Source organism: Sceloporus undulatus, chromosome 3, assembly GCF_019175285.1.
Source record: "Sceloporus undulatus isolate JIND9_A2432 ecotype Alabama chromosome 3, SceUnd_v1.1, whole genome shotgun sequence".
NCBI lineage: Eukaryota > Metazoa > Chordata > Lepidosauria > Squamata > Phrynosomatidae > Sceloporus > Sceloporus undulatus.
This window is the reverse complement of record NC_056524.1, coordinates 211,020,689-211,039,583: the sequence shown is the minus strand read 5'-3', so window position 1 is coordinate 211,039,583 and position 18,895 is coordinate 211,020,689. Positions and strand designations below refer to the sequence as shown.

The window sequence follows — 18,895 nt, the reverse complement described above, 5'->3', positions numbered from 1 at the left end:
TTCAGAGGTGATAGCAGTAGCAGAGCAGTACTTCATTTTAGTGACCAGACATCAGAATTTTTTTTTTCTTGGAAGGGTTAAAGAAACTTGAGAAATGATGTGCCAAGTGTGTTGAACTTCAAGATGAATATGTGGAATAGCATATAAGCTTCATGGCTCTAGGTCATTCCCTTCTTGGTCAGAACAAGAATTGTTCAGCACTCCCTTGTAGTTATCAGTTCTATTCCAGAGTCCATGCTATGTCTATCAAATTGCCTAGAAAGCCCAGGTCTTAAAGCAAGAACACTACAAAAGGAGTGTGGTGCATCACAACAACGAAAAAACTACACTTCTTTGAAGGGTGGTCAAACTATTTTAATGCCCATTTGCTCTAGGATCAGCTAAATACAATAGATTCACCTCCGACTATCTGTTGCATCCTCTTCATCCAGCAAAGGGATGGGTCAAATGATTAAGTATTTTCAGCTACCCCACCCCAAACAAGATTTTCAGCTGTTTTTAAATTTGGCACAAGGTATTTGTTATTTTTGAAATCAAGGCTGCAGCTGGTGAACAGACAAATGCTCAAATGGGAAAAGATGCAAATCTCAATTGAATTCTTGCAGCCCCTGCCTCATATGTACCATCAATAATAGTCATAGGACTCATCACTCTCTATGTACTCATCCAATCCTTGGTTAGGCATTTGGGGTAGAACCAATTTCGTCATATTCAGCTGATCTGAAAGTACAAGGCACAAAGCAAGTAGTTAATCTTTGCAAATGATTGGTGTTCCTTACTACTGTACTTCATGGCATGACATTTAAAAAAGTAAGAATTGTCATGCTGGATTCTGTTTCAACAGCTGCCATTATATTGTTGTCATCACTAGTAGCCTTTTTATACACAGCACAGTTATATCACTTTAAATTCACTTTAATTGCCATGGTTCGCTCCAACTGAATCTTGGAGTTTGCAGTTTTTGAGGCACTTAGAATTCTGTGCCAGGGAGCTCTAATGCAAGGGAGTATATTAGAGAATTCTAGGTACCTCATTGAACTACACATTCCAGGACAGTTAAGTGGTATTAGACTACTACAGTTGTGCAGTGTGGATACACCCCTGGATTGTGTTACTGTTCTTAAATTTGTTTGATTCCCTTTTTGAAGCCATTCCCAGTACCTCTTATGACTGCTGAGTCCAATGTTTAACTAGGCACTGTATAAGGGATTTGTTTGTTTGTTTGTTTCCTAAACCTTTCTTTTCTCTGTCCTTAAGCTCCCACCACTGAACTGCTTTGGATGACCATAGAGTCTAGAGCCCTCTCCATTCCCCCCTCCCTGGTAACCCTAAAAAGGAATAAAATGAAATAATTTCATTAATATCATCAATTTTAAAACATTAACTCATAATCTAGTTCCACACTTAGGATATATAAAAACTACCCAGTAGGTTTGGCAGTAATGCTATCAGCAGACACCTTGATATCAGATAATTCGGAAGAGCTAATACAGAAAAGTGGAAGATGAAAGAATCAACAAACTGACACAACAATCTGCAGTACTGGTAAGCAGAGCTTGGAAAATTTACTTATGAGACTACAACTCCCAGCCATGCTGGGTTACAGGAGCCTGGTAGCTGTAGTCCAAAAATAACTTTGTAAGGAATCTTATCTGGTTTTCTGGGCCTAAACTGTTAACACAAGGAATGTAGAAAAATTACCACTTACCAGGAGTGAGAACCAGAAGATTGGCAGGTGCTGCCACTTGCCCAATATTGTTCCTTGCAAAGCAGCGGTATGTTCCCTCATCAGTCACCCTCACACCTTGGATCTGGAGCCAGCTGGTCACCTCATATTTCTGAGGGCCTCCCCTAAACTAAAGTCAATTAAATATCAACAAGGTAACAACTGGGAGACACCAGGATTTTGTCTGTTCATTTGTTTTTAAATCCAAGGATGACTCACAAGTTGCTCCTTGGAAAGTGCTTAACAGTTCAGACCCATGTGTGCATCTGTATGTGAGAGTGTGCAGAGACAGTCAGATATAAATCATTCAGTGCAGTGGAGCTTAATCCCAGCTAAATGTTTATAGCTGGTTGCTCAGATGGCCATAAGGTGATGAAGAGACCTCAAACAGAACATGGTTAGATGACAAATGGCAAAGGACTCTACATCCCTGTATCTAAACAGAGTGGGGTGAAGATCAAACTCTTTTACCCTGGTAAAAGAGATTGACTCTCAAGGATATCACTTATATCATACCAGCCTTTTTTAAAAAATGAGGGGAACACAACCAGAATGCAGAGGTGGTTATCTCATCCATGTGCCCTTAAACAAAGCAAATTATGTAGAATAATTTATCATTTGCAAAGTCCTAGGCTTAAATCCAGTTGTTAGTCTAGAGGAACTCCACTGAACCAAAGGACCTTACATAAATGTTTACTTACAAAGTTCCCATTGCTTCAGTAGGTTTATTCTAGTTGGAATTTAAGCTCTACTCTGCTGCCTCATCAAAGCATGGAACTGCCTCTTGGTTTTAGAAGGATATTCTAGCAGGACATACATTAAACTGTGGCAGATTATAGCATTCTAGTAAGGCCCTGTACAGACTGGCACTTTGGGCTGGCTGGAGGGTGGATTCGGGGTATAGCGTCTCCACGATGCACATCCCGGCTCTGCCCCAGGGTACTATGATGCTGTTGTGGCTCCTTTCTGTGCCCCTGAAAGGCCAGATCAGGGCCACAGCATGCAGTTGCCACAACCCTGACCTGGCTGAAACAGGGGAGGCTCCATGCCACCCCTCTGGGGCTGTCTGAACAGCCCCTACGTCTTCAAATCTAAGCACAGTCATGAAGCATTCATGTTGGATACTCCCAAGTCATTTCTAACTTACGGCGGCTCTAAAGCCTATCCTATCCCTATCACTGGGTTCTCTGGGGCTCAGAGTGTGACTCACCCAAGGTCACCCAGTGGGTTTCCATGGCTGAGTGAGAAATCAAACTCTGATCTCCAGAGCAGTAGTCTGATGCTCAGACAACTAAACAACACTGGCTCATCACCAAAGAAAATACATCTTTGTGATGAACTGGCCGTTAAAGCAATTTTTCTTATGACATTTTCTTCCTACCTGCCTTCTTCACTGTCCAGCTCTCACATCCTTACATGGTGATGGAGAAATCCAGTGGCTTGGACAATTCTAACTTTAGTGTTCAGTTGTGTATCTTTACAGTTTAGCACTTTATCTATTTCTTTCATAGCTGCCTTCGGCATTTCTAGTTTTCTTCTGATTTCTTGACTGCAGTCTCCATTCTGATCAATATTTGATCCAAGGGAAATATTTAATTATTTTGATTTCCCCATTACCTAAGTTGAATTTCTGTAGATCCTTCTTGGTAATTATTTTTGTTTTCTTTATGTTCAGCAGTAGGTCTGTCTTAGCAATACTTCTTATCAGTGCACTTAAGCACTCCCTAAGCGGTTTACAAAGTGTAACTGTAAACAATCTGGGTACTCATTTTAGCAACCTTGGAAGAATGTAAGCCTGAATCGAGCTTGAGCCCTGACTGGTATTGAACTCACAATCTTATGTTTTTTGTGGGTTTTTCGGGCTATGTGGCCATGTCCTAGAAGAGTTTCTTCCTGACTTTTCGCCAGCATCTGTGGCTGGCATCTTCAGAAGTCATTCTCTGAAGATGCCAGCCACAGATGCTGCCGAAACGTCAGGAAAAAACTCTTCTAGAACATGTCCACATAGCCCGAAAAACCCACAAAAAACTATGGATGCCAGCCATGAAAGCCTTTGACTTCTCACAACCTTATGGTTTGTGAGTGAGTGGCTGCAGTAGAGGCATTTAACCACTGTGCCACCAGGGCTCTTTGTACTTTCTTTGTACTTTATTGGCTTTGTACTTTCTTTTTTAACTTTCCTTGGTAATTGTACCAAATCTATGATGTTTTCCGCTTAGTGTTCTGGTGTCATCTCCATATCTTAGATTGTTGATATTCCTTCCTTCTGTCTTCACTCCTTTTTCTTCTGAGTCTAAACCTGCTCTTGTGATATTTTCTGCATAAATGTTGAACAAATAGGATAATAGTATGCAGCCTTGCCTGACCCCTTTGCCAATTCAAGGTAAGCTTATCTAAAAAGGCCTTCATGGCCTTCAAACTGTTATATTAGCTAACACATGGATACAGATATATGGCTATGTTCCTTGACACAGTTACCTCAGCTTCCTGCCCTTAAACAGGGGAAATTATCAGACTAGTTTGTCTGACTGATTGTGTATTCCTATGTGGCAGGAGGCTGGATTTGATGGCCTTTGAGGACTCTTTTGTAGGATTCTATGGGGGGGGGGGAGTGACAAATATCTTAGGCAGTTGTTTAATTTTTAATTTCCCTGCTCAAGGATATAATATTTTCTTTGACATTTGTCCTTTCATAGCTTACATCCCTTTTCTCTTTTTAATCCAATTGGACAAGAAGAAAAAACTTTGGCCTCATTTTGTCCTATTTGGAAATTGTTACTGGAGTTCTGCCCTATTGTTTGTTCTTAGTTTGGGCTGAGATTCTAAAAGCTCTTTTTTTTTTTGCATTTGAATATGCATAAATCCATAACACTTGTGGCTTATTTCTGGCTTTGAAAAAGACGCATACACCTAATTCTATATGCAGACACACTTGACACAGAACATATGTATTTTGTACTTTAGTACACTCTGAACATCTCAGCCTATTGTGAAATACCAATCTATGTTGCTTTTTCCAAACTGGAAAACAATGCAAATTCCTTGCAGATGTAACAATTGTGATACATGCTCTCTTTTCTTTTAGAGCATAAATCAGAGAGGGGTAGAAATTGACCACAAACTGTCTTCTTGTCTCTGTCTTCTGTAAACAGGATACAAGCAGCTCATCTCTGAAAGTGAGTAAACAGATTCTGTTTTCTTCTTTTCCTGTCAAATCACAGCATTGAATCACATTCAAAACTGATATTACCTAATCAGTGGGAAGAGATTCGTGAAGCACAGTATGGAAAAGAACTGCTTCAAAACAGTTATATACTTAATAGCACTTTAAAACTGAAACAGATTCCAGAATTTGTAATGTCTTGGCAGCGACTGGACTAGAGGAGTGAAAAAGGATTTATAGAGTCAGCAGAACAGGGAGTGCTGACTTTGGACAGAGTCAAGACACTCTTTATGGAGTTCAGAAATGTCATTCTTGGTTGCTAGAAGCCTCATCCATGTCACTTCTAATGTCTGAACTTTCAGAAAGTGAGCTACACATAGTTTCAAAGTTTTAATTTGAGTTCTAGAAAATGGAAAGTCTGTAAATCAGTGGCAGAACACAATTTGAATTCCAGAACTTCCAGGTTCACTCCCTGGCATCTGTAAATAAGATTGAAAAAGACAGCTATTTGAAATCCTAGAGAGCTGTTGCTAGTTAGCACAGCCCAAGCTGCTGCTAGTCATCTAGGTGGACCACTTTGTTGTTGTTAAATGTTGTCTGGTCATCTTGATTTATGGCAACCCTGTGGATGAGAAAGCCCTGGTCATCAATTGTCTAGCTTAGGTCTTGCAAACTCAGGGCTGTGGCTTCTTGATTGAGCCCATCTATTTCCAGTGTGGTCTTCCTCTTTTCCTACTGCATTCCACTTGACTGAGCATTATCATCTTGACTAGTGAGTAACATTACTCACATTACTCACATTACTCACATGTCCAAAGTATGACAGCCTCAGGTTATTAATTTTAGTCTCTACAGAAAGTTCAGGCCTCATTTTTTTTTCTTGGACACATTCATTTGATTTTTTTAGCCACTCTGGTCCTAACCTTGGAAAATAAAGATGGAGGAACTAACTACAAGTGACCCCAACAACACCTTTAAGATTCACCTACATACATATATATTATGTGCAAGAAAAAGGGAGATAATAGTTATGAGCATCACAATGGAGGGAGGAGAATTTTAAGTATACTTTCCCTAAATGGTTGGATTAATTACTTTTTTTTATAGCAACTTCCAATGGCCATGCTCCCTGGGGGATTCTGGGATTGTATTCTTTAAACATTAACTTTTTCAAGCTCTATCCTCTCCTACCATGATCTTAGGACCTTTTCACACTACAATACAGCACTGTGACGTGTCCATGATGCAAGTGCGGTACCCAGAGGTGCGGATGCAGCACTGCACTCGCGTCATGCACACATGCCACGTATGGACGGCACCACGTAAAGATGGCAATGTCCATACATGTTAGAGTTCTGGAGCATGCGGATGCTGTGCACTCCGGAACTCTAAAATAGGCCCCAGGCCACCACAAACCAGCAGTCTGTTCTGGGTCCATGACAGTTAAAGTAGAATCACAGTTCTAAATTGTTCAGTGTGAAAGCCACCTACCTGCCCCCACATAGCAGTAAGAATTTGGAAGGACCTTCCATTGAAGTTGATGGTAGTTTTTCCTTCCCGTACTCTTAAATATAGGGGGAGTGCTGATTTTTACTGAGAACATAGCTTGGAGGGAGAAATTAACACTTCACCATTCTGTTCTGCTGTGTTAATTACTACCACATCCTCTTTGCTGTCCGATTTATTTATTTTTTAATTAACTTGATTGCTAATAACATTATTAATATCACATGCAGTCACACTGAGTTTTCCTGCATTCATAGAAAGTAAGCAAATGCCATGCAACCAGTTCTAAAACCTGCAATCACAGGCAAGCGTTTTTTTTTTTTATAGAACCAGTGGTAACCACCAACTTTGAACTCAGAATCCTCCAGTGAAACAAATGGATTGAAAGCACAGTCCTGTCATTGTCTTCAGAAAGTGAGCACTACTGCATTCAGTAAAGTTACTCTTAAGTAAGTGCACATAAAGTGTTCTACTTTCTAAACAGTGCATACATATCCTCTGTGTGCTTGGGGTTTAGTGGGGCATTAGGACATTGAGTATCTCATCTGTCTTAATACCTATTCTTCCACTGATACTTTTCTGTGCAATATGTTCTGTAATGTTTCATCCAAACTGTTTTTAATTAACTCCAAGCAATGGGGTTTCTCCCTGGAGATTATTCCATTGTTTTAGCTTTTCCCTGTAGGAAAGCTATTCCTAGTGCCAATTCAGTATCATCTCTTCATCTGCTTCCATGGACCCGCTTCAGTGTACTTGTGGCATCTGTCTCCAAACAAGCTATTGATGTGAGGTCCAACAGGAAACAAAAATACAAGCAAATAAACCAGTTGGCATTTGGTCCCACTGGAAAATGCTATACATGCACTACTTCTTTACTACTTCTTTTCTCCTGCACATAACATTCAGCTACCCCAACCTTTGGCAGTGACATAAATATATTGCCCTACCCAAACATTCCATATAATAGTACAGATTTGTAGTTTCTATAAAAGTTTCCCAGGGCTTCCTTATACGCCCTCATAATTGAAGGGTATAAGCATAGTTGTCCTGCAGCCTCTCAAGTTTTATTTTTCGACTGAATCTGCAAGGCTGTTAACCCTTCTGAAGATAATTGAAGAGCCCTGTGTGCTAGGGATCCGCACAGTGCATGGAGCATTCACAATTGTTACTGTGAACATGTACAGGTATTTACAATTAGTATGTGAGATTACACTCTGAAAACAGGGTGGGGTAATAAAAATTAAAAAATGAATTAAACCTCATAGTAACAAAGGAAAAGAAAATGTGGGATAAAGCATAGACCAAGAGAATGCAACTGTCTTTTCACAGCAATGAGATATCATGCGAACAATGTACATCATTTCAAGAAACCAGCTGAGTACTTTGTCTAAAGCAGGGGCTCCCAACCTTTTTGACCAGCAGAGCCCTTATTTCTATGGTGAAGTCCCTAAGAGGCCTACCCTATGTCTTACAAGTTAATGGTGTTTATGAATATATATAAGAATATATTCTTATTCTTTAATTTCATTCAATTTTTATTGCTTTCATTTCCCTGGAGTAGCTGTGGAACATCTGGGAAGTGCGCAAGAAGCCCTAAGGGCTCCTTTAGAGCACAAGTTGGGAACCACTGGTCTAAAGGAAACACTCAGATTGTAATCATAACAATGCAATGTGATCAAAGCAGGTAGACAGTATAAAGTCAGTAGTACAACTGATAATAGATCTCAATCATGGGAGCTCAGGGTCAAACCTCTGTTTACTACACATATATTTATGACACTTTCTGCAAAGATGTTCAGAAGCATATATCTCTAGGAGAATTTGTTAATAACAGACAATACATACAGTATTCTCCTTAACATCCAGTTTTACACTGAGTAATAGAGATGTCTGAAAAGCCAACTTCAGATACTGTCTGTATATATCTTGAGTCCATGATAGATTTTCCACCTCACCTGAACTGAAATGTGGGGGTCATCTCCAGGAAGCAGCATATCCAGTCCTTCTTTCCTCCATTCAATTGAGGCCATGGGATACGCAAAGACCTCACAGCCAAAAATCACATCTTGCCCAGTGATGTTCCAGATGTCATAGGGAGGAGACACAATATGGGGCTCTGGGAAAGACCAATGAGAGAAGAAGGGAAAGGAGAGACAACAAAGTAATCTCTATTTTGCTTGGAGGTGAAGAAGCTTCTCTCCATATTTTGGACTAGATTTTTAGTAGAGGATTTCTTCCAGTTTGATCTAGTTAGACCTCATGCAGCACATCTTCCAAATAATATTTTTTTTTATCTCTCTGGTAATATTTATATTGTGAGCCTGCAGGTGGAACAGGTGTTATTTGTTTTAATTTTTATAAAGCACCTAGCAATTTGAGGTCTGAGAATGATGACCATACTAATCACTGTCACCACCACTGCCACCGTAGCATATTGTTCTCCCTATGTCATTACAGCAGAAAAAGCCAGACCATTTATGATTCAGCTGATAGTCCTCCTTTGCCAAGCCCATCAACAGCTGTTAGTCAAGAATGTGTTTGTATCATGGCCCATCTGTAAACCAGGACCCTTGGCCCCTAAACAGCAATTTGGGGCTTTGTTGCAGTCATTTAATAAAGTCACATCCTAGGGATATCATTGCAGCCTCCTGTTGCTGGAGAAATATGACATCCTTGTGGCAGCTGCTAATCAGTCATGCTTTGGCTTGATTTTAATCCTTCCCATACCACCCTTTCCCTCTTGTTTTGAGGTTTGATGTCTAGGAAGGAACCATGACTCAATGGTTTGTATACAGAAGTCCCTAGCTCGAATCCCAGGCACCTGTAGTAAAAAAAGAAAAAGGGTCCAGGAAGCAGATGATGGGATGGATTTTTTTCTGAGACCCTGGAAAAGTACTACCAGTCAGATCAGGCAGGACTTGCCTCACTGCACAAATAATCTCTGAGCCTATAGCTGGTTTTTATCTTTTAAGGGGCTTTTCCAGTTGCTGCAAATATTGTGAGGCCAAATATTAGGGGTATATCATGCTCAGGAAGGAGAAACATCCAGCCCTCCAGATGCTGTTGGGGTGCACTTCCTTCCTCACTATTGGCCTATGCTGGATAGGCTAATGAAAGATCTGGTGTAATGACTTTTGGGGAGGCACACATTCTCAACCCCAAATTTGTTCTTCCTGTGCACTATTATGCTACTAGGTGCTTTATCCCAAACACCCAGAATCCCTTCAACTACCCCTATGGAATCTATCAGAATTTATCTATCAGTTTTAAGATATCTGTTCATGATCTTTTATTACTAGGTTCAAATTAGGCATCACTCTAAATATGATAACCATCTTTAAATATCTGAAGGCATGTCATCTAGCAGAAGAAGCAAACTTGTTTTCTGCTGCTCCAGACAGTAGAACATGAACCAATGGGTTCAAATAACAAGAAAAAATATTCCACCAAAACATATATCATTGGCAGTGGCTGATTCTGCAGATTCAGTTGAGGAAATACCACAAAGTGGCTTGTAGTGTATACTATGGGGGAGAGACTAAATCTACATCATGGGTTTGCAGCAGCAGACATTGATTTAGAACAGAAGTGGGAATCATGAGGCCCTTCAGATGATGCTGAACTGCAGCTCCCAGCAGCCCTATCCAGCATAGTCAATGGTGAGGAATCAAGGGAAGACCACACATTCTGTATTTCCTTTTCAGGGCAATGTTTGGTTTCCACAGATATTCAACCTCTGCTTTTCCTTGGTGAATACTTTGACACAAAACAATCCACCTGTTAAGTGAATAATGGGAATAATAATTGACATTCAGAGAAGAACTCTTGTGCATAAGCAATAAAATTAAAACAATTATTTAATGTCTCTGTCTACTCTTCTTTGCAAAAATACAAGCTTCAACTTAATTAGCTATATACTGCAGGAGAGTGAGAATATTTGAATTTGAAGGTGGAGATAAGAACAGGTAGTTACTGATTGGGACTTCTGAAATTTGCCATCAATAGGATTGCCAAGAACTCCATGAAGAAATTTTAAAAAATGAACTTGTAGTGAGGGAAAAACAGTCACAGAAATCTCTTACTGAGTATCACCCCAAAGTAAATCCTCCCACTTCTCTTTCTTCCCTTAGAAGACTGATAAGCTTATCTTAGAAAACTGACAAGCTTATCTATTTGCCCCCCCCAGTCATTCCCATCTTGGCTCACTTCCTGTATGCCACCAGTATGATTTAATGAGATGGCTGGCTGATTTTAAGGTGAGTTTCAAGAGTCAGATGGAGAATTAAAGTGCAGATGTGCCATCATAGCTACATGTTTTATGTAGGAGCTCAAACATCATTGCTTATAAACCCAAGTGTTTTTTCATCTCTTCTCTGTCTCGTGCCTGTTTACAGCATGCTTATACCCTGGGATATTGCTACTATCTAGAATTGATCTTACAATAGCAGGTGTCAGTGGCTTCTAGGAAGCACTCTCCATGTGGAAAAAAAATCACCTACATGATGGATGAGCAACATGTGGACCATTGGCCATATATGACCCCAGACCTGCTTTGCAGGCCCTGATCCACCTTATTATCAACAATAAAACACTAAAAATAGAGAATTGCACTCTCAGAAGTTCCAGGAAGTGTGATTCACCTTCAAAACAAATTGTGCATCTCCCAGGTGCCTTCTTGTAGTAAAAAGAAGTTTTTAGTTTCTTTGGGACAGGGTGGCACCTCATGACAGTTTCCCAGGAGGGACATAAGGTGCTTGCCCATGCTAAAGGAGTGAATATTGTTGTATCTAGATTGCCAGCTAACAGCTCTACATATTTTATTGATATGTCTCCAAAGCTCCTATAGTCTTGGTCTTTATAGCATTCTGTAGAAAAAAGTGACATGAACTGGCTGTGCACTGTGGAGATGTATATGGATAGAGGAGGGACTTGCAGATTCAATCCCTGGCACCTTCAGCTGAAAATACTACCGGTAGGCATCAGGTAATGTTAAAGATCTTTTCCTGAGGCCCAGAAGAAACAACTCTGGCCCAGATGGATAAATAGCCTGGTTGCTTATACAACATTTTCCTATTTTCCACTTCTCTTTGCCTGTTTAAGTGTCAGTGCATATTTCAGAAGATGTCCCTTGTTTTGGGAGGTGAGACAACAAAGTAACTATTCTAATATTTTCAGAACACCAGCTTGGGGTTTCCTAGCTAGAGGTTTCATGTGGAAATTTAGCAAAAACTTGTGCCTGACCTTACCTGATTCACAGGGTCCTTTGTGGGCTATGGTAAGATTAGTTTCAGGATGGGAGTTACGAACCTCTTGGAATTTGCAGATCTGAGCATAGGTTTTGCCATCAGAGCCACAGAGAGCCTGGCTAGACTGACAAGTACATTGGGGTTCAGGTACCTCCCCGTGTCGTATGTCCCCAGAATCAAGGCGGCATTCTAAGTGGTCCCCACATTTGCCATAGAAGTGGTTGGTATTGTCCAAGTCGCAGATCTGCCCCTCAAGATTGGCACACTCCCAACAACAGTCACAAGCATCCAGCACCACCCCAGCAAGACAGCCCCGTGGGGTGGGACATTCTTCCAATCTGCATTCTACACAGCTCTCCCCTTCTTCTAGAAGCCTCTGCCAGCCACGCTGCAAATAATCTGGACCAATGGGCAAGGCTCGACTCAGTACATCCCAACACAAAAAGAACAAATAAAAGGTGATTTGGAAGAGGACTAAGTTAGCAGGTCGAGGCATTCTCACAAGTTGTCTAGATCTTGACACTTATTCATGACCCTTGCTTGTAACCATCCCTTTAGGCACCTCAGCCTTCAGCTGCATGCACAACTGGATTCAGTTCAAAACCACAAAGCCATCACTGCCTGCAAAGACAGAGAGAGAGAAAGAGAGAGAAAAAGGTTCACATTAATTTGGATTCAACAGATGAATTGCAAATGACATAATTCCTACACTGCACTGTCTGAGGAACACAATTGCCCAGTCTCCCATGGAGAGCTACAAAACTATGACCATTTGAGGTTGTTTGTGATCACTACATGTGGCTTTTAAGCCACAATTACAGCTGGAAAAAATTGCCTTTGGTGATACTTATTGCATAATGATGCATCCAATCCATAGCTGCTGTATCTCTGAATTGCAATTAGGGTGTCCCTTTTTACTGACTGGGGAACCCATCAATGAGCTCACAATTGTGCAGCTGTCCCCAGGTGCAAAATGTCACTGCCAGGGCTGTTGTAATATTGGCAGTCACATAGTGTCATTGTCTCCTCTTATCCCCTCTCCCCTCTTCCCTTTCCTATTCTCAAGTAGGCTGATTTCATTCGATTTAAAGAGCTGGTGATGTTTAGCCTGGAGAAGAGAAGGTTAAGAGGTGATATGATAGCCCTGTTTAAATACTTGAAGGGATGTCATACTGAGGAGGGATTTAACTTGTTTTCTGCTGCTCCAGAGACTAGGACCCGGAGCGATGGATGCAAGCTACAGGAAAAGAGATTCCACCTCAACATTAGGAGGAACTTCCTGATAGTAAGGGCTGTTCAACAGTGGAACACACTCCCTTGGAGTCTAGTGGAGTCTCCTTCTTTGGAGGTCTTTAAGCAGAGGCTGGATGGCCATCTGTCAGGGATGCTTTGATTGAGAGTTCCGGCATGGCAGGGGGTTGGACTGGATGGCCCTTGCGGTCTCTTCCAACTCTATGATTCATTCATTCATTCATTCATTCATTCATTCTATTTCTTTCTTTTTAACTAAAAACACATTTGCAGAACTCTGTAACTGCATTAAAAAGTAATAATAAAAATAAAATAACCCCCAAAGGCATGCAGGGTAGGGCATAGTGCAGGGAGGTGGGGTTAAGGGGGAGTGCGGAAGAAACCACAATGGCAGAAACAGCCCAATCACACTATTGTGACGTTGTGCAATAATGGCTGCTCTGAAAGTGGTATGTTTCCATTTTTATTAACTAACATGAGAACAGAGCTTGTGTGATAATGTCCCAAGAGAAAAGGCTGGCATTCTGTAAACAGAATTAGAGCTATCAGAATGAGAGCTGGTTTGGAAGCTTATTTTCATATCATGTGGTTTTGTTTACTGCAAGAAGTACTCAAAATGTATCATGGAAAAGATTGTACATCCATCCTATAAAATGAGTTATTATGAGAATTATTATTATGCAGAATAAACTCTGAAGTATACTATTTTGAAATACATTCCACCCTCCTTGACATTTCTATATTATTGCAGTTTAGCTTCTCCTAAAAACACTTCCATCTCCCCAAATGAGCAATCTCCAGGATGAGGGGGAATGATGACTTCTTCTGCCTGTTGCATCAGTCAGCTGCTTCCTGAGCAACAGCAGAACAGACTCCTGTCAATCAGTGGCATCCCTAGGGTTGGTGTCTCCCAATGCAGTAACTCGTAGTGTCACCCCACCCCTCATTGACCTCCTTCCCTTTCGCACCATGCAGAATCCTCAGTAATGCTATTTTGCACTAATGTTACTTGTATATCGTAATTCCCATATACCACTGAACATAATGCTAATAGTGGTGATGACATAAACCACTAGGAAAATTAAAATTATATCTTCAAACTGCAGTGTTGTAAGTACAACCTAAATGTATTTTCATATACATAGGGGAGATTTGGTTAAAATGTGATGATTTTAAAGAAAAAAATTAAAAAATAAAAAATTCAAAATTTTCCAAAAAATCAAAATTTAAAACATAAAAATTAGAAGTTTTAATTTTTTTAAAAAATCCTAAGGCCTCTCCTTACTAAATAAATTACAGATTCACAATTAGAACAAGGCTGGAATAATTGAGTAGGGAAAAATCAAGTTAAGATAGCAGCAGAGTTCAAAATTAAGGTTTAGAAGGGCAGGCCAATGTAAATAAAAAATCAGTTAAAAGAAACTGTAAGTAGTTGAACTTTTATAGAGTCCCTTTAAAAGCATGCAAAATGGAGTTCCATGATGATGGGTTCACCACAGAAAATGTCCTGTCTTTTGGGACCATGAACATGACAGACAGGAGAATATAAACCATGTGGACAATTTGGGAGCTAGGAATAATGGATATGTGGGATCATATAAGAATTGAGTGATAATGGCTTTCTAATGGAGCAGATAAGATGGCTCTGGCATGGGACAGACCGCCAAGAAATGGTGGTATGCCAGCACCCAGTTTTGCTCCTCAGGTATGGCGCAGCTCCCAAATGACACGCCGCCACTGCGGAGCAAAAAGAACCCGGAATTTCTGGGTTCTTTATGCAATGCCGCAGTGATGTCGCAAGTGCGCAATTGACACACTCGCAACATAAACAATGTGTGGTGCCATGCAGATGCCATGGTGCACTTACGTCACAATGGTGGCGCTAAGGTACACAGGGAGCCACCATTGTCAGGCCTCTGCCACATAGTAGGGTTGCATTTGCAAAGTGCCGGTCTGGATCAGATCTCTGTTTACTATTGTTGTTTTTGTTTTTGTATTAATGCCATCTTTGAAGTACTGACTTCATTATTTTATTGCTTCAGTTATATTTATTTGTTTATATATTTATCATTTTATGTTTTAATTGTGTGCATGTGTGCTGTTACGTTGGCTGCTAATTTATGGTGACCCCATAAATTTCATAGGGTTTTCTTAGGCAAGGAATACTCAGAGGTGGTTTTGACAGTTTCCTCCTCTGAAATATGGCCTGGTCTGTTGCTTTTAGGTCATTTAGTAAGGCAATGTTTTAAATAGTTACATTTAGCTAGACAGAATGGAAAGCCAGATCTATTGCAAGTGTCATATCTCAAGCAAAGACAACGGTAAATGCAAGTTTCTATTGTTTTAGATTATAGCTTGGAAAATTTGCTCTTGGAACTCTAATTCCCAGACTTCCTAGCCATCTTGGCCACTGATTATGCTGCCTTTGATATTCTAGGACTTGTAATAAAAAAAAACTTTCCAAGCTCTGCTTGAGATCATAACCTATTCAGAACTCTTTTAGCGTAGAAAAATACAACAAACAGCAGGTGGTTGTGAACTCTTGTTAAAACAAAGCAAGAATTCAAGATCCTTGTCTATTTAAGCTATTGTCCTTTCTCTGCCACGAACCTATGAATGTTAATTCCCAGACTTGCCTTTCATGTATATTGTGCAGGCATCTTTTTAGAACAAAGAATGAAAGGTCAGAGAGGGAGCAGTCATGCTGGAGTAAATATTCATTCAGTGGTGGTAAGTTATTTTTGTCCATGATCAGTCTTCTAAGCCAGTTCATTCAAGATTTCAGAGAATGTTTGGTTTCAACAATGCAGTCACCAATGTGACAGGGACATCTGTTGGCCTGTGTCAAACATCTAACAGTTATTTCAGAAACAACCATTTGCTAAGTATGCAGAGGGGCAGTATATAATTGTTATTTTGTGTCTCATCTGTAACCAATAAGTGCCAGGGAAGTTTCTTTTCCTCAATATATTATCTTTGGTTCATACTGTCAACACCACATTATTGTTCATCCTGCCATTGCCATAGTTATGGAAAGAAATTAGGACATCAAAGAGTTCTGCTTCATTAGTAGTTTGCCTTGAAAGAATTTGGTGGATGAGTTTAGTTGATTACCATATTTGAGATTTCCCCAGAGTTGCAGTTAGCTATTGCAGAGAGCCAAATGCAATCACATAGTGACCCTGGACTGCTTCCTCTGTGAGGTTTAACTTGCTTTCTTGAATCACCAGGAATATTTGCTATATATGAAGCCATGACACCTGTTATCTAGCCTGTAAAGGAGTCCTAAATAAACTATTTCTCTTATTACATAGGGTGACTTGAATAGCCTGAGGATTCCATAAGATGTTGGCTCTGAGTCAAAAGAGAGTGTAAGTAAAACACAGACATGAATACATGCCATAAACAGTGATTTTCTTTCCTCACTTGAGTGGAGATCCTTCACTCCCTCTCTAGTGCTCCTGATACAAATCACTTTCCTCATTTCTAGGAGAAGCAGAACAAGAGCAGTCTGTATAAATAGTTTTTTGTGAGGTTTTGGGGCTATGTGGCCATGTTCTATAAGAGTTTCCTTCTGACGTTTTGCCAGCATCTGTGGCTGGCAGATTCAGAGAACGTGGCCACATAGCCTGAAAACCCCACAAAAAACTATGGATGCTGGCCATGAAAGCCTTCAATTCCACAATCTGTATAAAGTAGGAAGAGATTTATGGAGAGGACATTCAGGGGCTCTAAGACACATGGGAGAGCATATGTGACCAAGCTTCAGATTAGATGGTCTTTTACTCCCTTAGAGGGGTTGTTTCATTTGTTTTGTTTTGTTTTCCCTGAGCAATGTGAAACAGTACGGTGTACTAGTTCTGTAATTATTTTCTCCAAAAGTAATTCTTCTTCCAGAACTACAAAGAAAATTTACTATGTTTTACTCCCTTTGTTCTTCCATTTTAACATCCATTTCATGTTCCTTGCATCCAGAAGATAGAGGCATAACTCTAGTATCCCAGCTTCACCCACCAGCACTGGATTTCCAGACAAATATTTATCTTCACAACTAATAGAAGAATAGAAGAATCCTACTCCCCCTGAATAAGCAATGTTTGCAATAATACTGCACAGAGCAACAGGCAAACGATACAGAAAGAATTTTGTTGGGTTTCCGATCAAGCTAATCCATACCAGAAGGAGTTCTATTGTTTTATAGGAAACACACTGCACAAAGCCATGGGCATTAAAGGCCATCTTGTGACAGCCAAGCCTTCCCAGAATTATGTTCCACTCTCTCCCTCTCTTTTCTTAACCACAGACATGCACATTCCATACCAGACTTCTAGCAGGCTAACCATGATAGTAATACTCACTAGTAGTGGTGAGCTGTAAATTAGAGCTTCACCAAAAGGATAGTTCTTGGCTGCTCAGCAGATAACAATACAGGATTGCAGTCAAAAGGGAGCATGTTTTCAACAAGTTTAAACCACTAAACAAAGTTAAATGTAGACCAGAAAGAATGGAGAACATTTTCTCCATTCCAAAACAGGCCCATGAGAATTTGCTTGATAGAGATTATCCTCACCATGCTAATTGATAGCTTTCCTGGACTACATCCTTAATCTATTTAACAACTGAGCTAGCTCTGTTTTAAATGCTTGTGCAAATAAGGAACTGGGAACTAATTCCAGCATCATATTGGATTATGCCACTGGGATTCAGGATGAATAACTGTAGGGTCAGAAGCTATTGAGGCATACAGCAAGCAAGCATTCCTTGGACTTGTCCCATCCATGACAGATGTTTGTCCAGCAATTGTTTAAATGATTCCAAAAATATTTGTCTCCTGTGCCTGAGCATTTGGAGCCAAGACTGATATATTTGTTTTTCCAGAGCTGACTCCAAGTGTTTCAGATACCTAAAGATGCCTTGAGATTTTAGGAGCTGTCAAAGAAACAAGCAATTCATCTAAGACCAGGCTTTGAGGAAAGGTTTCTGGAAGCACCAGCATCTGAAAAAGTATCATTAGGCAGGTAGCTACACTCCTTTTTCCCCCTTTTTCCTTTTAAAAGATGAATCAGGCTTGAATTGTCTGAGTATTGAAATCCACATAATGAAAATCCCCTCCTTCCAGAGTTCTCTAGCATACTGTGTAAAATAAACATTGCAGTTTGAAAATATCTCATATTTCACTTTGGCAGCAGCTCTGCTCCCCATACTTTGATGCATGGATGGTAGTACCTACCTTGTATCAGGCATGGCAAAATCTGTGTGTGACTCAATATCCTCTTGACCTGTTGCTTCCAATGTCCTGAACAGCCCTTCAGCCAGGTTGTGCTGGATGATTTTTGCCTTTTCTGATGACTTAGTTGGTCTGCATCTCTGCTTGGAGCAAGGACCAGTGATGTCACAATGAAATGTGATCCTCTCGTCCCAGCCCTCTCCACTCCCCCCACCCCAACACAGACACACACAACCAGCACAGAAGGCTGCCTGATTACCCACTAAACTTATTTTCATGCTACAAGTAAAGTCCAGCAGTAGCCTCCCACTCTACAACTCCTGGCTCTGTGCTCCATTGAGAATCCACAATGGTAACACGACACCTTTGTTCACCGTCTAGGCATTTTTTTTAAAGTAGCTAAAGGTATGAACATGAGCAGCATATTTCTACTGAGCAGCTGGGGGCTTCTTGAGAGACACATTCATATGATTTTGCAAAACAAAGCAATCCCAAAGCAAAGAACACCTAGATATTCACAGCATGTTCCCCTTGTGTTTGTCTTCAAGAAGAGCTGTGAAAATCAGCTCTCAAGGCCAGTTCCAGAACTTGGAAAATTGACATTTTTGGACAACCAGGGTTCGTCAGAAAGCACAACCTGAGGGATACTAGCAGTTGTAATCCAAAAACATTGATCTCCATGGAAGAGATAAACCAAAAGGAAGAAGAGATAAACCAAAATGTAAAAGCAATACTTGGTGGCCTGGCAATTTTATTTTTCCAATATACTACTATAA

At 40.4% G+C, this 18,895-nt stretch overlaps 1 protein-coding gene across 1 annotated transcript; it reads right to left on the bottom strand.

The window, feature by feature from the left end:
• Nucleotides 1-344: 344 nt before the first annotated feature.
• Nucleotides 345-18,286, bottom strand: KAZALD1 (Kazal type serine peptidase inhibitor domain 1). Its single transcript, XM_042460522.1, has 5 exons — nt 18,123-18,286; nt 11,642-12,262; nt 8,351-8,511; nt 1,709-1,856; nt 345-720 (listed from the first exon to the last, which is right to left on the bottom strand). Exons 2-5 carry the CDS (start codon nt 12,135-12,137, stop codon nt 626-628), a joined length of 900 nt encoding a protein of 299 aa, XP_042316456.1. The 5' UTR covers nt 12,138-12,262; nt 18,123-18,286; the 3' UTR covers nt 345-625.
• Nucleotides 18,287-18,895: the final 609 nt, after the last annotated feature.